General features: G+C 43.9%; 1 protein-coding gene across 1 annotated transcript in view; it reads left to right on the top strand.

Moving 5' to 3' along the window:
• Positions 1–24,478, top strand: part of slit3 (slit homolog 3 (Drosophila)) — a 74,987-nt gene that overhangs the window by 12,399 nt on the left and 38,110 nt on the right. Inside the window, exons 6-13 of the mRNA XM_056277538.1 lie at positions 1,218–1,289; positions 3,014–3,096; positions 3,265–3,345; positions 5,289–5,413; positions 11,536–11,633; positions 17,708–17,847; positions 21,624–21,717; positions 23,915–24,052. Of these exons, the coding sequence (XP_056133513.1) occupies positions 1,218–1,289; positions 3,014–3,096; positions 3,265–3,345; positions 5,289–5,413; positions 11,536–11,633; positions 17,708–17,847; positions 21,624–21,717; positions 23,915–24,052 (831 nt within the window). The remainder of the gene's footprint in view (positions 1–1,217; positions 1,290–3,013; positions 3,097–3,264; positions 3,346–5,288; positions 5,414–11,535; positions 11,634–17,707; positions 17,848–21,623; positions 21,718–23,914; positions 24,053–24,478) is intronic.

Below are 24,478 nucleotides of genomic sequence, written 5' to 3'. Positions count from 1 at the left end.
ATGCATTAATTGTATATATAATTACCACATCTCTTGCAAAGCTTTTGCCTTACACAAGTTAAGAGTTCATGCTTTCATTCTTTCTTTCTTTTTTCTTTTTTTTTCTTTTTCCCCCTCTCATCTTACTTGATGTTGCCGTAGGGACTGCCCCCGCATAGCAACTGGTTGCCAGGCAGCCATCACTGTCACTTCCTCATTACCCACAACTCCCCTGGGTCAGTCTGGCACGGGGGCTGTTAGACCACCATGCACAACCCAGACACACACACACACATGCAACACAAGCACACACACGCACACATGCAACACAAGCACACACACATGCACTCACCAGACATCGGACATACACATACATACAGACAAAAAAGTATATACACAATGCGCAAATAAGCTACATGGCACATTCACATCTTGCACGCACTGCGCACACACACACACACACACACACAGACTTTTCCATAAGTGGTTTGATAGTTGTCCCCTGCTTCCACCCTGCACTCTGGTGGAATGTGAATTCACATCCAGCAGGCAGCCAACTTGAATGAAGGGCCACACAGGACACACAGACTGCAGTATCAGATCCTTCCGAGAAAACCGTTTTTATACATAAGCGCGCACACACACACACATATGCACAAAGACACCTATACATCCTTAAGCTTACACATGCACACCGAAGTTACACTTCTGATTGCTCCTTAAAACACATACACAGAGACGCACACACATGCACATCACACATATTAAAACACACAAAGGTATACAAACACGCACATATACTCAAATCCGCATATATAGACACATGCTTGCATTCAAGAACCTATGCTGTACACAACTCAGCCTAAAGCCTTTGTTTATGAGGCAAACGCTTTCTCATCACATACGCCATTTCTCTCTCCTTCTGGCTTTTTGCTTTTGTGGTTTTGTGTTTTTGATAATTGATATTTTTGAAAATTGATTTGATATGTTTTCCGTACTGTGTGGGTCGATGTGGTGTCCGCTGTCAGAGAGCCCATGTACTGTGTAATATGAGCCATATTGTTCGTGGCTAACCTCACATGTAGTCGTAAGAAGATGTGTATTGTCCAAGTAATTATCTACAGGGTAGAATGAACAATAGGTCAAAGCAAAGGCTGCCCTGTGAATATGTAAAAGTATAATAACATGTTAAATATTAATGTGAACTCTCTTCTTTGCCGTGTCTCTTGCCCCTCCAGGACTCTCCATGGTAATGACCTTTCAACTGTCCCAGAGGGAGCCTTCAACCATCTCACGTCTCTATCCCACCTGTAAGTACAGCATTCCTGAGCAGCCATCGTGTGTGTGTGTGTGTGTGTGTGTGTGAGAGAGAGAGAGAGAGAGAGAGAGAGAGAGAGAGAGAGAGAGAGAGAGAGAGAGAGAGAGAGAGAGAGAGAGAGAGAGAGAGAGAGAGAGAGAGAGAGAGAGAGAGAGAGAGAGAGAGAGAGAGAGAGCAAGAGGGTCTGTATACACGTAATATGCAGTTGAGGACAGGCAAGTAAGTGTAAGACTACACAAATTCAGCCCAATTTTGACACAATTTTGCTGTCAGTTGCAAATTTCCAGCGTCGGGCCTGATTATGAACATTGGGAATGCCAAACAGGCGTCTTTACCCTGTGTAGTGTGACATAATTGAAGAGCAGCGATGTGGCATCTGGGATGCCCTACAACATGTTGACGAAGAGTCCGGCCGGTGGGGTGGGCAAACGAACATAAAACAAGGCAAAATTGCACTCGGCTGCAAAACCTTATGGCCGTGTTTGCGCTGTAATATCATTTGCTCAATGTCTTTTGTGAATCAGACCTTGAGACAGGGCAGCTAGTGGTTGCAAGTGATGCGCAATTCATGGTGCTATCAGTGGCCGCTATCCATTCTTTATGAATTCACCTGTTAATACAGGGTGAGTCTTAGAAAAACGAGAGACATCCGCAGATAGAAACAGATGAAATGGGGGGGGGGATTAACAGATAATTAGAATAGGTATACTTACAATTAAATTTAGTTCTCTTTCAAGTCAAACATCTCAAGATGTGAGTGGAAAATACTATTCTTGCAGCTGCATTTATAACCTTTTTTTTTTTTTACTCGAACGTAACTTAACCATGTCATTCAATATGCTACAATTTAGCAACAAATATTACTGAGACCACTAAAGAAAATTGAAGATGAATATTTAATATCCGGGAATTCACATTAGGGATGCTACCACTGGCTGTCCCTGTAACAAATTGGCCATAATTTCGAGCACTGACCATACACCGTCCAGCAAGATACTAGGTTTTGACCTAGTCTTGTTTTTTGTTGTTTTTTGTTGTTTTGTTTTTCCTTTTAGGGATCAACATAGTGTCACCTTTATTTTAATTTATCAGGATGACAGAATTGTCTCTTCCTCCACAACTGAATAGGCAAGCAGCATTAGTTTTACAGCGACGTCGTTCATCTGTTCCATAAGCCGTCAGCTGTAATGTTTCATCTTAAGGTGACAATAAAATATTGTTTCCAGTCATTTTAGATTCATAGTGCATGTGCCAAGGGGTCCCGGTGTTAATAAATTTGGGACCCCGTATGGGAAAGCCTGCGCTGGTGGTATTTGATCCTGCAAGTCCTGGGGCAGTACTATAGAGGGTTTGATGCATAACATCTCGCTCTGACTCTCTGTCATTTGAAGGGAAGATGCAATCCTTCATCTTTCCCACAATGGGATTGTCTTTTAAATGTTAACCAGGTTTAAAAAATTGTTTCTGGCAAGCCTGTAGTAAAGTCTACCAATTTTTCACATCTGCTCTGTTACTTTCCAACTTTCCAGTGCACAATATCTTTATGAAACAGAAACGGAAGAACAATATTTGATTACAAAGTTTGGCATGCTGTGTGTGTGTGTGTCTCTCTCTCTCTCTCTCTCTCTCTCTCTCTCTCTCTCTCTCTCTCTCTCTCTCTCTCTCTCTCTCTCTCTCTCTCTCTCTCTCTCTCTCTCTCTCTCTCTCTCTCTCTAGAGCTCTCGGTGCCAACCCCCTGTACTGTAACTGTGACCTACGCTGGCTCTCTCAGTGGGTCAAGGCTGGTTTTAAAGAGCCTGGTAAGAGGAACCATAATAAATGCTACACTACTGATATTTACTTTTGCTAACTGTATTCTGTTGCATTCTGTTCCACCTCAAATGAGTAAAGTGCTGTTAAGTATACTGTTGAATACAGCAAAATACGGTAGGATACATGCACTTTTGATGCTTATTGTGTTTTGATAGGCATTGCTCGTTGTACTGGACCTCCTGATATGGCTGACAGACTACTTCTCACCACACCACTCAACAGATTCCAGTGTAAAGGTATACACCTCATCTCTCTGCACTTTTCACTCTTTCCTTCCTACTTGTCGTTCTTCACTGTGACTCCTTCATTGGTCTGTTCTTAATCTTCCTTTTTGCCTCCATAATATCTTTCATTCTATCCCTGCTGTATTTTCTTTCTTTCTTTCTTTCTTTCTTTCTTTCTTTCTTTCTTTCTTTCTTTCTTTCTTTCTTTCTTTCTTTCTTTCTTTCTTTCTTTCTTTCTTTCTTTCTTTCTTTCTTCCTTCCTTCCTAACCCTCTCTCCAGCCAGCTCTCTGCTGTATTCCAGTGCAGTGTTCATGCATACCAGTGACCCCATGCTCCTGGTTTATACCTGGATTAATCCCTGGATTAAAATGAGATTAACACACATGGAGGATTTCTAAGTAGGGTGAGGTGGCGGAAACCACACAGCTTTGAAGCTCACAAAACTATCTAAACAGTTAGGAACCATTATCATAATGAAGTGTAATAATGGCTTCTATTTATGTCTGAAAACAGGTTATTTTTACTGTTTTAGTTCATGTATAGAGGTTTTTTTTTTGTTGTTTTTTTTGGGGGTTTTTTTGCAACCGAATGGTGCCAACAAGAGTTAAAGGGAAGGTCTACAAGATGGTTGTGAGACCAGCTATGTTATATGGTTTGGAGACGGTGGCCCTGACCAAAAGACAGGAAGTGGAGCTGGAGGTGGCAAAGATGAAGATGCTAAGATTTTCATTGGGAGTGACAAAGAAGGACAGGATTAGGAATGAGTACTTTAGAGGGACAGCTCAGATTGGATGGTTTGGAGACAAAGCAAGAGAGGCGAGATTGAGATGGTTTGGACATGTGCGGAGGAGAGATGATGGGTATATTGAGAGAAGGATGCTGAAGATGGAGCTGCCAGGCAAGAGGAAAAGAGGAAGTTTATGGATGTGGTGAGAGAGGACATGCAGGTGGTCTGGCATGACAGAGAAAGATGCAGAGGACAGTAAGAGATGGAAACAGATGATCTGCTGTGGCGACCCCTAACGTGAGCAGCTGAAAGAAGAAGAATTCATGTACAGAGGCTAAATCTTATTCCTTGCACCCTTTATGTTTGTGACGTATCAGTCTACTGATATGTCGTCTTGCAGTGTTGTGGGCCTAACTCATTCAGATATTATTGAAGGTTGTTTCTTTCACTGCCCTCAGTGAGCTCTCACATACTCAACCCCATGATGTCCGGGTCACTGAGTTGTGGTGCCTATCTGATAGTACAGTAGGTTTATTATGCCATAGCTTGATGTCCTGTATGGTAAACCTTTCATGGGTTAGTGTACCTGCTGAATAGGGCTCGCGTGTGAGTGCTCATCCTAAATTATGTGAAAAGAGACTCCCTCATTAATATCCTCAGTTTTGGTAAATGATAATACGTAAAACATCAATCCTTTATGTCATGATCCATTAAACATACTATGAGGGAGTGCAGTAGTAGCGCTCAGTATGTTATGTATTCATGTCTGTGTCACCCTCAGTCCTTGCTCTCTCGCTCTTTTTCTCCTCATTTTGCTTTACTCCTCCTCCCCCCTCTGATTCCAGCCTCGTCTCTCTCTCCCTCTCGCTCAGATTCAAATGCAAAGACCCTTTATGAGCACGATTGTCCAAAATTAGACAATATTGCCAAAACAGTTTATTGTACATTTCAATACAAAGCAATCAAACTGATAGAGAGATTAAATCACAATTCTGAATCACAAGCAGAGCTTGTGATTCTGTTTCAAACTGTTGCACATCAAACAGTGGTTGAGTAGCTGATTGCCTAGTGACATAAAAGAGTGTTTTGTTTTTGAGTTTTTTGGGGGGAGAGGGGGGCTGTCTTTGTTCAGAACAATCCTGTCATTGTTTCAATCACTATCCCATAAGCTACAGCATATTGAAACATACAGTTAGGTCAGCAGCATCCTCTCACTGTCCGTCACAGGTCCAGTGGATATCAGTCTGATGTCAAAGTGCGCCCCCTGCCTGGCCTCCCCCTGCCACAACAACGGCACTTGTGTCCCTGACGTCACCGGATCCTACCACTGCACCTGTCCATTTGGATTCAAGGTGAGACACACCACCGGGTAGCAGTACATGCTAGTCATGCTTGTTTCGTATGTATTGCCAAAAATAATATACAATGATGAAAGACAACCTTGTTGAACAGTACAGTTATACAATGATAAGGCCTCCCCATTTTGTACTGCAGTGTTTGGTACTCACAGCATACCGTGTGTCCCAATTCAAGCTACTTCTGCCTCATCTCAAAGCCCTGCAGCACAGGAAATTTTGAAAACATAAAAAGGCCTAGTCTTCTTCTAAATGCCTCAACCCATGATATGCTGGTTCTTGGGGGAAAAAAGAGAGAAACGTTAGAACACCCAACACCGTTTCAACAAAAGCAGTGTTTTCATAGGAGTGATGGTTGGGTTGATCTTTCTTTTCAGCAGTGAGTATATAGCCCTAGATGTGTTATCTGATTTCATTTTCAATGAGCATATATTATTATTACATTTTTTTCCGAGGGAAGGGAGACATTCATGCTTTAGCTGGAAAATTTGTTTCTCATTCATGGAAATAGCTGCCTATATGTGACAGTGATCCTAGATGGATAGCCACACCACTTAAGCCTGGTGTATTAACAGCATTAGCAGGCTTAGCAATGGCCGTGCATGCGTAATGCACAGTATCTGCCTTTTCATCAATATATAAATGATGACAACAGCTATCTACACTGCAGGTATTGATTGTACAAAAGCCAAAGGGTACAACAACTTAATGTCGCATTACGAAACATGCAAATCCACTTCTCATGGGGAATACCTGCACTGTAGAAGTGTGGACGTGGAAAGTGTGTGTCTACGTGGCCATGTATTTGTGCAATCCCAGTATTGGTTTGCAAGTGTGTGTGCGTGCATGTACACGTTTGTGCAGATAGGTCTTGTTGGTCCTGAAAGGACTTTTCTGTATGACATGTGCATGGCTCTAACAGTGATCTCTGCAGACACACACACACATACTCACAAAAGCACACACCTTGTGACCTCTGGGCTTTCAGAGGAGGACAATGCCTTTGTCTCGCCTTTAATTAAAATATCGCTGGCCAAGGTGGAAGACTGGGAAAAAGGGGCTGTTTTTATGTGTGTGTGTGTGTGTGTGTGTGTGTGCGTGTGTGTTTTCCCTTCTCTGTTTGCATCCACTGAGACGACATTAATTAAAATGTGTTAGAAGAATCGCAGAACGAGTGATGGAGGATAAAAGAGGGAGAAAGAGGGAAGAGAGAGGAAGATGTAGAGTGAGCGAGACAGCCATGGGGTGAAAGAGAGAGTAAGAGAGATGGATACAGAGTAATGGGAAAGAAAGGGAATGTGTGTTGAAGTAAAAGAGACATACAGAATGAACAGGTAATACAGTTAGGGAAAGTGTGAGAGAGTTACAAAGAAAGGGAGCGAAAGATGGATAAAGTGAGCAAGCAAGGTAGAGAGAGGGGGTCCGATATAGCGTGAGATATAGCGTGAGACATAGTCAGAGAAAAGAGCACGAGCAATAGAGCCAGCACAGTAAAGGAGGTCAGGGGGAGATTTTGAGAGAATCATACAATACATCTCCTTCACTCTCAACTTAAGTCCTTGCTTTTCACTGGGGTCACCTTTGGTGTGAACCCTTGAGAATCATATCTATTTTCACATCTTCCAGTGTGGGAAGATGGTGACGTAAACTCATATTTGCAGCGGCCTCACCCAATACCGGTGTGGGAAGATGGCGGCGCAAATTCACGTTTGCGGCGGCCTCACCCAGTACCATCCATGCAGTGTTTTTGTCCACGTCTGCGTCTAAGTTTGTGCCTTAATTTGATGGCTGGGAGAGCTGGTGCTGGATCGGCTGGGAGAGCTTGGTCTGCTGCATCCTGTGGGCCCAGGGACCATGGCCCTGCCTGGAATTGTGCCCGAAGAGGAAACACTGAGAACGGTTTGCAGGATGTGGAAGTGGGGCAGGCTAAGCTAACTGCTAGACCATGAAGACTGGCTGTTCCAATAACACTGAGGGCGGTCTGGCGGTGGCCTTGCCTAGTGTTGACTGTTATCGGTGTCATCGTGTGGAGTGCGTGGAGGTGTGTTGAGGGTGTCTGGCTGGGAGAGCTGGCATTGGATCTGCTGGGGGAGGCTGGTCTCCTGCATCCGGTGGGCCCAATTACTCAAACACCGAGGGCGGTCTGACAGGATGTGGAAGCGGGGCAGGCTAAGCTAACTGCTAGCCCATGCAGACTGGCAGTTCCGACAGTCATCCTGGCTGGCATTCGTTCTCTTGGACAGTGATTTTTTTTGTTGCTTAGTTTGGATATGTGTTATTTTGGATATATGTGTTCTTAGTTTAGCTATGTGTGTTCTTAGTTTGGATATACATATGTGTTTAGTTTGGATATATATGTGTTCTTAGTTTGGATATGTGTGTTCTTAGTTTGGATATACATATGTGTTTAGTTTGGATATATGTGTTTAGTTTGGATATATGTGTTCTTAGTTTGGATATGTGTGTTCTTAGTTTGGATATACACTCACCGGCCACTTTATTAGGCACACCTGTCCAACTGCTTGTTAACGCAAATTTCTAATCAGCCAATCACATGGCAGCAACTCAATGCATTTAGGCATGTAGACATGGTCAAGACGATCTGCTGCAGTTCAAACCGAGCATCAGAATGGGGAAGAAAGGTGATTTAAGTGACTTTGAACGTGGCATGGTTGTTGGTGCCAGACGGGCTGCTCTGAGTATTTCAGAAACTGCTGATCTACTGGGATTTTCACGCACAACCATCTCTAGGGTTTACAGAGAATGGTCCGAAAAAGAGAAAATATCCAGTGAGCGGCAGTTCTGTGGGCGAAAATGCCTTGTTGGTGCCAGAGGTCAGAGGAGAATGGCCAGACTGGTTCGAGCTGACAGAAAGGCAACAGTAACTCAAATAACCACTCATTACAACCGAGGTATGCAGAAGAGCATCTCTGAACGCACAACACGTCGAACCTTGAGGCAGATAGGCTACAGCAGCAGAAGACCACACCCGGTGCCACTCCTGTCAGCTAAGAACAGGAAACTGAGGCTACAATTCGCACAGGCTCACCAAAATTGGACAATAGAAGATTGGAAAAACGTTGCCTGGTCTGATGAGTCTCGATTTCTGCTGCGACATTCAGATGGTAGGGTCAGAATTTGGCATCAACAACATGAAAGCATGGATCCATCCTGCCTTGTATCAACGGTTCAGGCTGGTGGTGGTGGTGTAATGGTGTGGGAGATATTTTCTTGGCACACTTTGGGCCCCTTAGTACCAATTGAGCATCGTGTCAACGCCACAGCCTACCTGAGTATTGTTGCTGACCATCTCCATCCCTTTATGACCACAGTGTTCCCATCTTCTGATGGCTACTTCCAGCAGGATAACGCGCCATGTCATAAAGCTCGAATCATCTCAGACTGGTTTCTTGAACATGACAATGAGTTGACTGTACTCAAATGGCCTCCACAGTCACCAGATCTCAATCCAATAGAGCACCTTTGGGATGTGGTGGACCGGGAGATTCGCATCATGGATGTGCAGCCGACAAATCTGCAGCAACTGCGTGATGCTATCATGTCAGTATGGACCAAACTCTCTGAGGAATGTTTCCAGTACCTTGTTGAATCTATGCAACGAAGGATTAAGGCAGTTCTGAAGGCAAAAGGGGGTCCAACCCGGTACTAGCAAGGTGTACCTAATAAAGTGGCCAGTGAGTGTATGTATTCTTGGGAGTTTTTGGATGTGTTTTTGTCTTTGTGTTGCGCTGCTGTGGGCTGGGGGAAACGATATTTCATTTCATTTCATTTCATGTATGCAAGTACATGAAGTGAAATGACAAATAAAGTGTTCCTGATCCCTGATTATTTCAATCCATCTGACAGAATCCCAAAATTCATACATTTGACGTTTAGTATCAGACACGTCACATTAAGCACGCAACCGCTAAAGATGCGTACTGGCCACCCTGTCTCACTGCAGTGTAGCTGCAGGGTTGAGCTGGTGTAATAACTACAGCACAAATCAACTGCATGCGGTGCAAATACTGGCAATACATGAACAACAGCAACACAGTGCAACAATCTAATCCACCTGCCATTTTTTTCAAGCCTGATATAGTGAATGAGCCGACGATACAGAGGACATGATGAGGTCTGACGTAACCAAAATGCAACGTGTGTGTTTATGATCGGGGTCTTTCCAGGGAAAACCGGGAATCATCTTGGTGGGGTGATTAGGGCACTTAGAAACAATCCCAGTTTTTGAAACTCTAGAAAATTAAAATTTGGTGTGAAATAAGCTGCAATGTTAAAGACTGATAAAATATTATTATTGTTATTAAAAGAAAAAAAATGAAGGGAAAAAAGTGACGTTTTCAAAGAAGAGAGCACGAGAGAAAAGGCTCGTGAAAAAGAAAGCTGCAGGGGAAAAAGAAAGAATGAAACGGTGAAGATGGATTGAGAGGGAGTGGGAGCAAACACCCTCTCACTGTCTTTGAACAGAGGAAGTGGCTGTGTCGGCGGGCAATGGTTTGGTTTGAAATTAAGACTACAGTCGCAGGGTTGGAAGTATTGTGTGTGTGTGTGTGTGTGTGTGTGCTGGTGTGTGGATGATTCTGTTCTGCTACATGATACTGCTCTTGGAAAATTATTTTTATTCAGATAACAGGTGAAGTTGTCTGGTGTGAATGAGCAATGATACTTTTTGTGTGTGTGTATGTTTGCGAGTGTGTGGAATATGCGTGCACGTACAGTGTGCATACAGTGTGTATCTGCATATTCATCAAAATTATACAATCTGGAGTGTATGGCTTGTAAGAGGTAAGTTTGTTTTATCTTGTTTTTTTTTTTTTTATTTGATTTGTTACTGCTGTGTATCTTCAGATTACCTAGCGCAGATAAATCCAGCCGTTATCTTACTGCAACCAGTCAGCATACGCTAAACCTGCAAAAATTCAAACACAACTTTATTTTATTAAACCACAGCAATATGTGAGGAAGTTCAAGGCCGTGTTTTTCATTTTGAGAAGTGTACAGCAGTGTTTTTAAGAGGTGCAATACTTCATCTCTGCATTCAGCACCAAGATGACTCGGATAAATTCCAAACCAGTGTTTATGGTGCTGTGCACAATTTAGATCAGTGCTTTGCCAACTTATTGTGCATGAAACACGTTACCAAAGTCAACTTTCTCATGGGTCAAAATGGGTGGTGTGGGATTTTTGGTGTTTAAACATTGTGCTGCGAGAAGTATCCTGTTTAAGGCTGCTGATCGAGGTTATTACCCTACAATAGGGTAATTTGGACTGAATTACACTGTGATATATTAAAAAGCTTTTAGTGTCAGACATCCGGGTAGCATAGTGGGCTATTCCGTTGCCTACCAACACAGGGATCGCTGGTTCAAATCCCCGTGTTACCTCCGGCTTGGTCGGGCATCCCTACAGACACAACTGGCCGTATCTGCGAGTGGGAAGCTGGATGTGGGTATGTGTCCTTGTCACTGCACTAGTGCCTCCTCTGGTCGGTCTGTTTAGGGGGCAGGGGGAACTTGGGGGAATAGCGTGATCCTCCCATGTGCTATGTCTCCCTGGTGAAATTCCTCACTTTCAGGTGAAAAGAAGCGGCTGGCAACTCCACATGTATCGGAGTAGACACGTGGTAGTCTGCAGCCCTCCCTGGATTGGCAGAGGGGTTGGAGCAGTGACTGGGATGGCTCGGAAAATAGGGTAATTGGCCAAGTACAATTGGAGAGAAAAAGGGGGGGGGGGGAAGTAAAAAAAAAAAAGCTTTTAGTATCAACCTTAGGTATAAAAATGGGAACGATATCGTTTCTGAATGATTTGGAAGACCTTTTTTATCTTCAAATGATTCACTGCTGGGTACCAAACCAGTCTTTGATACCGCCAGCTTAGATCAAAGCTACCGTTATGTTAACGAGGAAATCTTGTATCAATTAAATCAATATAATACATTTCAGTTTTGACTTTGTCATCTTGTCTTGGCTAATCCTCTCCTGTCCTCTGTTCTTGTCTTCTTCCTTCTCTTCTCTTCTCTTCTCTTCTCTTCTCTTCTCTTCTCTTCTCTTCTCTTCTCTTCTCTTCTCTTCTCTCTTCTCCTCTGCTCTGCTCTCTCTCAGGGTCAGAACTGTGAGATAGCCATCAATGCTTGTATTAGTTTTCCATGCTCAAACGGAGGAACCTGCCACATACAGCCTGGCCACGAAGACCAGTTCAGGTAAAACAATCCTGTCTCAAAAGTTCCTTGATGTATTCATATGATTATTCAAAAATGTAATTATATAAAAGATATACTAGTTATTGTATTCTTGGAATGTTTATCTCCATGTTTTTCTGAAGTAGTTTGCATCAGAGAATAGTCACTGTGGAAGAGTTGTGCATTTCCATGTATATTTTGCAGTGTGTGTGTGCGCGCGGGTGTGCGTGCATGTGTTCACGTGTGTGTGTGCATTTGTGCCTATGTGCCCCATTTTATGTCAGTGTGTGTTCACGTATGCCGGTATGTGAGTGTGCATTTGTGCATGTGCCTTTTTGTGTTTGTAACTGTGTGTGTGGCTTTGGGGTCAGAAAGTCTCCAATATGGCTTCTTCTTTTGTTTTTGACTCTTGGAACGTAACCTTTAAGTTAAAAAGTGTGTGTGTGGAAGAAGTGGAAAAAGAAGCCCATTGGGATCTCATCTGTGGCGCGGGTTAATTCCCAGTGCCCTCTGTAACCTTGCTCGCCTCGCTGTTAATGGAGATGTCTCCAGACTCTCCCTGTTTTCTCATCTATAAGGACGATTAACTTTCCTCAGAGCTCAGAAATATAGACAACGTTATTAGATGGGACAGACTTATTTCTCTGGACAATGCATTACCAAAGATAACAACTTATTGACTCTTGCGATAATATTTCTCCTCTTGTAGGTGTGTGTGAGTGTGTGTGTGTCGGGAAAGGATGGAGAAAGGGGACACTTTGAGAACCCCATTTGGGCTGTTGGAGAAATCCTCATGCACTCTGTAACCTCAGCCTTGTGAGGAGATGTTATAAACCAGGGCTGCCCCCTAATAGTTGACCAAATGTTAGTCGATGAGAAGCGTCTCAGTTGACTAAATTTTCAATGGTTGCTTAGTCACAGAAAAAAAGGAAGTTATGTATCATTAGTTTTAGAAAGTTATTGTGTTGGTGTTACAAGTTCATTCAGTCTCCTTGCTGGTTGTTCCGACACATTCAGAATCATTACCGGCTGTTGGCGTCCACGTAGCATAGTGGTCTATTCTGTTGCATACCAACACTGGGATCGCCGGTTCGAATTACTGTGTTACCTCCGGCTTGGTCGGGCGTCCCTACAGACACAATTGGCCATGGTGAAACTCCTCACTGTCGGGTGAAAAGAAGTGGCTGGCGACTCCACATGTATCAGAGGAGGCATGTTGTAGTGTGCAGCCGCCCCCCCCCCCCGGATTGAAAGAGGGGGTGGAGCAGTGACCAGGACGGCTCGGAAGAGTGAGGTAATTGGCTGGATACAATTGGGGAGAAAAAGGGGTAAAATAAAATAAAAAAAGAGTCATTACCGGCTCGCTTTGTGCGTCTGCTTGTAAAATTTAATATGGTTATGTATTTCTTTGTAATGTAGCAGTGTTAACAATGTTACTTAGAACAATCTTTCTCAGCCCCGGAACTCAAACCATTTTCTGATGCCCCCCAAAAATATACATATTTAAATAATTGCATTAATATCATAAACATGTGACAACTAGTCAACTAATGGCTTGGACTAACGACTGCTAGTCGACTGGGAAAATCTTTGGCCGGGGGCAGCCCTGTTTTAAACCAAGCTCTGTGCTTCTCTGAACATCCGTGATTCTCAGTTTGTCTTGCACGAAAATGGAAAATGAAAAGGATTCATTTCCATGAGGCTGCTTTTAGATCCTGGAAAAAGTTTACTCACTGAAATCCTTCAGTTTGTGGTTTACAAATTAAGAGAAAGAAATCATTGATTTAATTCATAAAAAAATCATCTGTTTGATAGATGCATATCTTATATTGACTCATGTCTTTGGACTGTGGGGGGAAACTGGAACACCCAGAGGAAACCCATGCAGACAGCAGACACGGGGAGAACATGCAAACTCCACACGGGGATGACCATCGAGGTTGGGCTACCCCGGGGTTCGAACTGAGGACTCTCTTCCTCCCACATGTCTTCTATGACATGACATGTCATGACATGTCTCTGACATGTAGGTCAGGTGAATCGGTCATACTAAATTGTCCCTGGGGGTGAATGTGTTGGCCCTGTGATGGACTGGTGGCCTGTACAGAGTGTCTCCCCGCCTACCCCCCAATGACTGCTGGGATAGGCTCCAGCATCCCACGACTCTGATTGGGATAAGTGGTTTGGATAATGGATGGATGGATATTGACTCAGCTTTAACAGTAATTCATAATGTGCTTTACTTGGAAAAAAAAACCTGAAACAGGAAATGTCAGCTGTAACATGTAGGCTGTTTCAGCAAGACGCTGCTTCATGTTCATTCAGTCTTACAGATTGACACCTGGGAGCTACCCAGTACAAGCAGAGTCTTCTGCTCTTTGCCACAGAGCCACTCCATGTGAGTGGTTGGTGATTTAGAGCCATGCTCAAGGGCTTAGACATGACATTAATAGCTGAGGATGAAGACATCATCATGTCAACACTTTCCCTATAAATATTTACATATACAGTCTGGGGATTTGAACAGGTGACATTCAGATTTCACGCGCCAACTTTTATAACCTTTCTGCTGGTCCACAGGTGAACATCATTTGATGCTTGAATCTAAAACTTGTCTTTTTGGGTGCACAGCTGTACCTGGAAAAATGTGCACGGCATATTTCACTGTGGGCGGCACAGTGGTGTAGTGGTTAGCGTGGTCGCCTCACAGCAAGAAGGTCCTGGGTTTGAGCTGCCTTCCTCCCAATGACTGCTGGGATAGGCTCCAGCATCCCCGCGACTCTGAAAGCAGGATAAGTGGTTTGGATAATGGATGGATGGATGGGTATTTTGCTGTGTATTTGCGTATTAGTTCATAAAATGGAAATTTAAAATAATTTACATGTTGATCATGGAATACGTTTGGCTCACTGGGCAGTTTTCACACTCACCTTCCATCGCCTGTACATTGCATGTCATCAGTCTGGTTTTTAAATGAAGGATATCTCATTTGAATAAAACGGTTCATATCAGACAATACAGTACCTACTAGTTAAAGTTACTCTTTGCCTGGGACCCTGTCAGATTGCCTCGTGACTGAGAAGCTGACAGGCACTAGAGCCAGAATGTTCAAACTCAAAATGTTTGGCGACACAGTGGTGAGTTAGCGCTGTCGCCTCATAGCAAGAAGGTCGTGGGTTTGAACCCCGGGGTTGTCCAACCTTGTGGGTCATCCCAGGTTGTCCTCTGTGTGGAGTTTGTGTGTTCTCCCCGTGTCTGCGGTGGGTTTCCTCCAGGTGCTCCAGTTTCCCCCACCATCAAAAGACATGCATGTTAGGGTTTATACTCCTGTCTGTGCACCTGACCGAGGCATGGCGAGATGAACTGGAGTTGGTCCCTGGGGGCTACACGGTGGCTGCCCACTGCTCCTAGCTACACAGCTAGGATGGGTTAAATGCAGAGCATAATTTCCCTACGGGGATCAATAAAGTATCTCAAAATCCCAAAAAATCAAATTGTTTTGTGGAGCAGGCAAATGGCTGGACATTAACACCAGCAGTAAACCAGATAAAATGCAGTCATATGTATTTATATACCACAGTTCTTACTATCATACCTTGAAAATACACTTTTTGTTAAACTGAATCAAAACATAAAATGCAGAATGGACGGCCAATGGGCAAGCATGGAAGGCTCTGGTTTAGAAGTATACTTTGCTGTACTCAGTCTACAGAAATATAGTCAAGGTGATTAAACTAAACAGTCTCTATTCTCTGGTCAAAGCATTACCCAAGATAACGGCTTACTTTAACACTATGATATATATCCCTGTGTATTTTATGAGTGTGCATACTCCTGTGCATGTGAAGGAGTCTGGTTCGGTGTTTGAATACGCTACAATGTGCACGCACGAGTATCCTTCCCTGTTTGTGTGTGTCTGCATTCACCGGTGTGTCTCCAATAACCACGCCACCCGATTGTCTTGACATATGACTATTATGATTGAACCAATTGTCATAAATATCTTAACCAGATCTGTCCCCGTCTGAGTTGCTTAATAAGGCCTTTGCCCTTTGAAAAACGATGGTATGCGTCTGGCCTTTAGCGTCCTGCATGGTAATGCTATTAGGGCTCTGTTTGCCCTTTACAGACCTTCTCTTAATGGTAATACCAACACAGGTAGATACCAGTACCCTTTGAGAGACTGAGAGAGAGAGAGAGAGGGGGGGGGGGGGTCGGGGGTCGGATGGAGAAAGAAAGTCGGAGAAAGGCAAAAAGACAAAGAGGATGGGGGGTGTTTAGGATAGAGAAAAAGGATAGGAGGAGAGAAGGAGAATGGGTGAAAGGGGGGAGAGACGAAGAGACTCACTGAGACATTTTAACATGAAGTAAAAACAATTTGGGATATTCTATAGGTCCAATTAGCTTTAGTTGTGCTGGGTTCATTGCAGTCGCCCATTTGTTGGCATTAGTCAGCCTGTAGAGTTGAAATGTCAGAACTATGACCGGACTGGTACAATAGCACCCTTTGACCCTTTCAGCACAGGCTGTGTTCTTACTATTTGTCTACCAGTAGATCATTTTGTCTGTAATTTCCCCTTTCTTTGTCTTGTTTTTTTGCTTTATCCTTTCTTTTTTTAATTTGTTCTCTCTCTTGCTCTCTCAGTCTCTCAGTCTCTCTCTCTCTGTCTCTCTTGCTCCCTCTGTTTCTCTCTCACGCTGTCTCTCGCTCCCTCTCTCTCCCCCTCTGTCTCTCTCTCTTGCTCCCTCGGTCTCTCCCTCTCTCTCCCGCCCCCTCTGTTTCTCTCTCTCTCTCTTGCTCCTTCCCTCCCTCTCTCTCTATCCCCTGCTCTCTCTCTGTCTCTGTCTCTCTCTATCTACCCCCGTCTCTGTCCCAGTGTGCATGGTTTGCTCTCTCGGCAGGAATATCAGCCCTTCCACAGTGCCATACTATTTCCTCACTTGCATTGTGATATGTTTCATTATGGAACATTTGAAGTTTAAGTCTCTCTCCGGGCACCTCTGCGCCATCTGCCCCCACAGTGCAGGGTGGGGTGGAACAGACAGACAGACATGGAGACAGACAGACAAAGTCAAAACAGGGTGTGGGTGAACCGTTGCTGTGGGTTAGTGGTGACTGTCACACAGCGTGGGCATAGGGAGAGGTAGTGAGGTAAGTGTTAGTGTGAGAAGGAGTCTGTGAGACCAGCGTAAGTGCGAGAGAGAGATAGTAAAAAAAAAACACAGGGAGTGAAAGTGAGAGAAAGAGAGAGACAAAGACAGAACGGAGATGGAATAAATGACAGATGTGAGACAGAGGGAGTTGAAGAGAAGAATAACAGAGTGAAGAGGTTAGGTAGAGGTCACTCACTTGTGTCGAATCTACTTGCCTTTGTGTAGTGCCTGTGGAGTCGAACCTGTTGTAAAATTATTTTTGATTTAAATCAAATTGATCAAAGAGAGAGAAATGGAGAGAGAGAGAGACAAAAATTGAGAGTCAGTGGAAGTTGGTGTGAAAAGCGCAACAAGGGTCACATTTTTTAAACTGGTTGTGTGTGTGGGCAATTTTGTGTGTCTCTGATAAGGAAGTGTGTGTGTGCATCCCTATAAGTCTGTGTATATCTTTAGGAGTTATACAATGGACAGAGAGATGGAAGAGAGAATGGTGAGCTGATGGGAAGGGAGGGTGAGGGGGTGGTGGACGGAAGTAAAGCAGAATGAGAGAGGAGGACGGAGGGGGTATATTGGAAAAGGGGGCTTTGATAACGGCCTTGGATCCCTGCCCCAGCTGGGAGGGTCCTGACACTCAGTACATGAAACAAGGAAGATTTTAATGTCAGCTGTCAAACTCTGGGTGGTTTTGTTTACAGTATTTAGAAAGAAAGGTCTAGTCAGTTACGTACTTGAACAGTAGAGAGAGACATGAAAGATGTGTATGTGAAAGACAAATAGTTTTGTTTTTCATTCATTTTCATGAAACTTGACTGTATTAACCACTACGAATTAACTGAAATGTGTGTTTGTTTTTTGATTTGACTTTGTGTGTGTGTGTGTGTGTGTGTGTGTGTGTGTGTGTGTGTGTGTGTGTGTGTGTGTGTGTGTGTGTTTTTGTGTAGCTGCATGTGCCCACCAGGTTTCGAAGGCAAGCGGTGTGAAATAAACCCAGATGACTGCGAAGACAATGACTGTGAGAACAATTCCACCTGTGTTGATGGTGTCAACAACTACACCTGCATCTGTCCACCCAACTATACAGGTACACCCACAAAAGCTGGGGTGGTCACCAAAACCCATGTCTCACACACACACACACACACACACACACACACACACATACACACAGAGCCACCCTGTGACCTGAAAGTGCTTCTAGGGGATGAAAGAGTAACCATATAGCAGACAGAGGGCATGAATGGAGAGTAAAGGTGTAGGAGGATGAAAAGGATGCAAAGACAGGAAGACCGAAAAATGGAGGAGAGTGGGTGGGAGAGATAGCCATGAGTCAGAGGGTTGTGGAAAAGAGCGAGAGGGGTAAGAGTGAATATAAGAGTTAGAACAAGAGATGAGGGCAGGTAAAGGGCAGACACACAGAGGAGAGATTGAGCGAGAAAGAGAGAGCAAAAGAAGGCAAGCTTGCTGGACTCTAACTCTTGGTTGGAGTCCAACAAGCTGAAGCAAAACTGCTGATGGGGAAGTTTGGAATTTTTTTCACTCTTTGACACACTAAGCTATAGTTGCAATGTCCTCTAAGGATGGAAAGATTATACGCACAAACACACACGCACCCACCCCCGCGCGCACACACACACACACACACACACACACACACACACACACACACAAACGCACATAGCCAGGCCAACCATGTCATTACTGCTGTTGGCCTAGAGAGGCTCCTAACACTGCCAGCCATCTCACCACATACACAGCTGTTATACACACACACACACCCAAACACACATCTGGTCTTCTCTGTTATTGGAACCTAGTTTACCAAACACATACACACACACAGACACACACACAGCTGGTTTCTTTGGCATTGAACTCTCACTCAATCCAGTGAACCGAGACATAATCATCAGGTGTCACACTGGGCTAAGAGGACCTCACTATGCCAACTGCTACGCCGGTCACAGAGTTTTCTCTGAGCTCAGCAACCATGACTGTCAAGTCAAATTTGTATTCTAGGGGGAAAAAAACATTTCAAGGTACAGCATAATGTACTCTAAACAGCTGATTTGATGTTTTGCTCCAAAATGAGCTATGCACCGAATCGAAAAACTGGACAACAATTTAGTCAAGAGGCCTGCTGGTGAGAAGATAAATTTCCTGTGGAATATGGTTGAAATTTCATGTCTATGTTGAGATGCTTCTTTGCAAGCTGGTGGGTGGATTTTGGAAGAACACAATCATCTGATTTTCCAAAATACCAAACAATGAATATCAAGTAGCCCTTTCTCTTACTTCCATCTGCTCTTTGAGTTTATCAGTGATAGATTCCTTTTTAATGTTTTACAATTTATGTCCAGTGTGTTAGTACTTAAGGTGTGCAATAATACACCAATGTACCAATTAGGGCTGGGGCAATACGAAAATTTAATGTCACAATTATCGTGGCCAAAATAATTGCAATTCACGATATTGTCCCACAGCCGCTGTTCACAGAACCAATGTCAAAACAGCCGCTTTTTAAACATAGTCGCCCAAAAATTAGAGTTTTGAATGTAACTAAGGTTCTATGAATTCTGGATGACTGCCAGAGACGAAATGTAATACCAGGATATACATCGCACATATGTGCAAGAAGTCGAGACCTTGTACCAACAAAGTCTCACATGTGACTTCGGTGACGCAAGCAACCTGATAAAGGGGCCTGGCACTCAGCATTCATCTCCTACAGTATCTTCTCGTCAAGATCCCAAGTGACAATGAACTCTGGCGGTCATCCAAAATCCATAGAACCTTAGTTACATTCATAACTCTCATTCTATTTCATTCTTCCTGACCGCCAGGGACGTATGTAATACTTGGATTACCCATACCAACAAGGTCACGAGGAACATGCACTCATCATGCCTCAGTTGCAGACTGAAGGAGCAGGCAAGACCGCTGTCGCCACAGGATGAGGGGTGGCTACGTTAACTCTGTAGAAGCAGGCAAAGGTACAGGAAGAAGCCCAAGTAGCTGCAGCACAGATGTCACTCAGTGGAACCCAAGAAGCCCAAGAAGTGGAGACATCCCTGGTTGAATGATATTTCACAGGGGAAACCCATAGGCCCCTGAGCCTGTATGCTTGTGAGAGTATCTGTTTATATAAGCCACAATCCTTCTTGTGTCCGCCATAATAAGAAAATAGTGCCAACAAAACCTCCTCCACCATCACACTAGTCACATTGGGCTCCGACGGAGCTATCCGGATCCCATAATGGATGGACAGAGGTAACATCTCAGAGGATACCATTCCTTCACAAAAAAAAAAAATGGCAGGACAATCACCAATCAGCCAACAAACAGAAGAAACATTTACCTGATCAATCAGAAAAGACAAATGGAAAAAAGGAGGAAAAAATCTCTAAAGTTAGAAACAGAGTATAGTCAAAACTCTACGCTAAACACCTGATCTGTCAGTGGTAGCTGGGAGTCGCGCATGTGTGAGCATAAATGGTTTACGGCACGTAATTCCCAGCATGCAGTGCAGAGGGAGAGAGTGAGCTAGACAACTTTTTCAAGTCGCTCGTGAGGATATTCACGATTATCCCCATTTACGATTATCCTGATAATGGAAACACCACGATCAACTTTTTGTGAGTGTTTTTATCGTGATCCGCAATAAAATCCTATATTGTCCTATCCCTAGTACCATTATCATTTGTTTAGGTGTTAGGATTCATTGTATATTTACATTCACATTTCCATTTACTTGACGTTTACATTTACTTTCACATCTTGCAACATTTACATCTTAGCAAGATGCAGTGAGGAGGCAAAGGGCTCACTGTGTCCCTTTACAACACTTTGAAAGGGCAAGGAAGGGCTCAGACATGAGATCTTTAAGAGAACTGTCTATCCAACACCATTGTACCCTGCCCCCCCACACCATAACACTACCATTGGCACCAACTTTTACTTTGAACAAATCATTTTTAGGAAGAAAACAGCATCGGTGTGGCAGTGTACTGACACTGAAATTCAACCCCAACTGAAACTTATCCCTGCAAGCAATGTGTATAATCACAATCACAATGTGTTTAATATTTTTTCATTTATTGACACAGTGGGGATTACATGAGGATCAACCCCCTTTTACTACCATTGTAATCTCTGCTTGAACAGTCATATAACCACAGATGTCCTCTAAGAGTCTGTGTGAAAAACTCAAGACTACACCATGCAGGCTGAAGCCAATGTGACGCTCTGCTGCATTGCAAACGTGTCCTTTTGTTCATATGTGTCCATTTCTGTGAGACAGTGTACTGCCAGCTCTACTACGAAAGAGGAAAGGAGAGGAAGAGGGTGTGCAACGGGGTTGGCTCAGACCAGATTAACAGAGCGAGGGCCAGAAAGAGGGAATTATATTTGACCCTTCCCGACCCCCTGTTCCTTCAAATAACCAACTTTAACCGCTACCGTTAAACACACCGTTAACCCCTCTGAGCATGTGTGTACCTCTGTGTGTGTGTGCACGCACGCGCACGCTTAAACGTGTCAAAAGTCGGTTAGCCCCTCTCTTAACCAACTGTGAGAGAGTCCTGATAATGCTGTTCCCAGTATGTGTGTGTGTGTGTGTGTGTGTGTGTGTGTGTGTGTGTGTGTGTGTGTGTGTGTGTGTATAGTGTTGTGGTAGTTTTAGGTTATCAGAGACCTTAGATAGGACACACATTCATAAATCATGTCTTTTTCCCCAACCCCATCTTATCGTCTGAGTTTAAGGCTGATAGATGCAATAGTATGTGCAAGAAAGTCAGGCTGTTCCTCTTCTCCAGTTACTTACACACTTGTTTTTCTGATTGCTTCCCCCTCCCCCCGCAGGCGACCTCTGTGAGGAGGTTGTTGATCCCTGTCTCCATGGTTTCGACCCCTGCCAGCACGACTCCAAGTGCGTCCTCCTCGGCCGGAGTTACAGGTGAGTGACAGCTTTGCAGCAGGGTGGGACTTTTAAAGGTCAGTGGTCGGACCACTGGAACGGCAATGGGAGCGGTGAGGCCGAGAGTGAAGTGTGTTTTGTGGAGTGCTCATTCGCAGTGACTGCAAGCAGTTATGTCCTAACCTGGACCTTTATCTGTCCAGTGTGGACAAACCGAGGCAGATATGTCTATGGGAGCAAGCTGATTCTCCCACACGTGCGCACACTCATATTGGCAAGCCGTCACACTTACATAATTGTTTAGTTACATGGAAATATTCATCATCATCATCAGGTCGAGTATCCTTGGATGGCTCTGACCCTCTCACGCCACCCGTCTCTATCCTGCATAGCAGCTGGAAGGTCCTCAGATGGACATCCTGTGTTGTTGACAAGTTGATTGATGTAATTTCTTGCAGGCCTTCCCACACATCTTTCCACGTTTGGGTGACCAAAGCAGAGTGTCGTTTGCAAGTTCTTCCTTGCTCCCCCAGCAATGACCAGCAAATTGAACCCTTTATTCTCGGATAGTGTTTGAGATGGCAGGTATACTGCCATAGAGACACTTCTTTTTAGGGTGCTTCTTCCAGGATACATTTAGTGCAGCACACAGCATTCTGGTGAAAGCCCCATCAAGTTTGGATTCAAGCCATTTATTACATATTTACATACATATACATTATATACACTTATATACATATTCATACAGTGGTTTAGGAGCAACTTGTTTGATTGGGGAAGAAATGGTATCTTTGTATGGGATCAGTATGGATACTGTGTTTTTGACCATTTTCAATACTATTTTGGACCAATACTCGCAATTGGAAAACTGGTGTTGTTTTTTTATTAGGTCTGATTGATGCTGATGAAACCGCGTGTGCCCCAGTATGATTACCAAAGTTTTGGAATTGTCAGGCAGGGCAAAATTAAGAAGGCCATTTCATTACATCAACTTACGCTTAAAAAAAATGTATCATCGGACCCTGCCACATTGGAACAAATCAGGAAGGGATGTTGTGTCGATAGGCTAAAAGGAATGCATGTAAGATTAGCTCCCTGGATAAGTGTCAGAATGTTCAAATTAGAAAAAGAGCAGTGATCATGCTAGCAAAAGACAGACAACAGGAGCAGAAGCGAGTAGGCTACATATTGGAGGAGTAGAACAAGATCCATCTATGGTACCCCATCATACAAGAGACACAGCAGGGCACTCACATAGAGCCACGATAAATGTATGTGTAGCATACATGTCATAATTGAAGCTCACAAACATACACTGACATCCCACTGACAACTTCCACCCCCACCCCTGTCCCCTGATCACAATCACGAGTACTGGGCTTTTTTACTAATATGATTCTGACTATGATGTGATTGGCCCAAGCCCACTGTTGGCTTATACATACATACTCACATACATGTCAAACATACATACAAATGCATCTGCTTACACGGCTGTACACACATAGTCATACATATTGTATCAGTTGTTGTAAATCCTGACTCCTTGGACTGAGAATACTGCAAATTTCACTTTCACTCTTGTAATAGCGGGTTTGGATCGTTCCTTGAATGATGCTGCCTGAGATGGAACCGTAGATTCATGACAGCATAGCCTGACATCCTCTTCTCACCGGTCAGTGTAATGTGTCAGACATGGGTTGGTGCATTAGCTTCTTGCCTGAATTGTGCTTCTGTGGGAGTGCTCACTCTCCTACAGAAGCAGAGGAGTTGCCCAGTGCTTCATCATGTCCTGTGTATCCGTTAATCATTTCCTGCCCTACCAGCTGTGTAATTGCATTCACCTTGTATCCCAGATGTAAGTCAGTACCTGTTTATACTGCAAGAATGAAAAAATCAGCAGGGCTCTTGAATCCAAACACCAGGATGGAGAACAACTTTACATTACTATATTACAGCACTGGGCTATTTTCTTCTAAGTACACACACACATATACACAGAAGTGTACCACATACGCTTTGAGCTATCTTTCTTATCCGGGGATATTTAAAGTCAGCACGAACTTAGGGGTTCAGTGCTTTATTCAAGGAAAGCTCAAAAGGAAAGGCAGCTGTTGATGGACCCGCTGGCTGCTTCAGGAATCAAATACTTGATTTTTGCCCGAAGGACAATTTCTCTAATCACCATGCCGGGCACACACAGTAACCCATCCGTGTTTTCCACTGTCCCATCTAGGTGTGAGTGTTTACCAGGCTACGTGGGCCAACACTGTGAGCAGGACTACAATGACTGTCTGGAGAATAAGTGTCAGCACGGAGCGCAGTGCGTGGATGCAGTCAATGGGTACACCTGTGTGTGCAAGGAGGGCTTCAGGTGAGAGACGTCACAGGAAAGGGTGTATGTTAATGTGCTATGGTAGCACACAAATGTACACAGAGATTCAGAACAGAAACACAGATGAGCACTTTGGTATGGACAACAAAATGGAGAAAAGCATATCCTTGTGGTTTCACACCAGTGTGTGCACAGACACACACAATTTGTGGGGTCTAGACAGTCAGGTGATAATGAAGCGCCATCTGTATCTCTATTCAGTCTAGCTCTGTGCGTTCATGTGAGTAATATATGTGTGTATGCGCAAATGTGCATGTGTGTGTGTGTGTGTGTGTGTGTGTGTGTGTGTACAAGGAGCAGATGTAGCTCCATGTGGTTAATTATTGCTGAGACTGTTGGCTCAGTACATTGATGACGGACAGAGAGACAAATTCATCACAGGGCAGACAGGGTATTTGGGCCCAG

The sequence above is a fragment of the Lampris incognitus genome, chromosome 1, assembly GCF_029633865.1.
Source record: "Lampris incognitus isolate fLamInc1 chromosome 1, fLamInc1.hap2, whole genome shotgun sequence".
NCBI lineage: Eukaryota > Metazoa > Chordata > Actinopteri > Lampriformes > Lampridae > Lampris > Lampris incognitus.
Note: the sequence above shows the minus strand (reverse complement) of the source record. Positions and strands in the feature narration are given on the sequence as shown.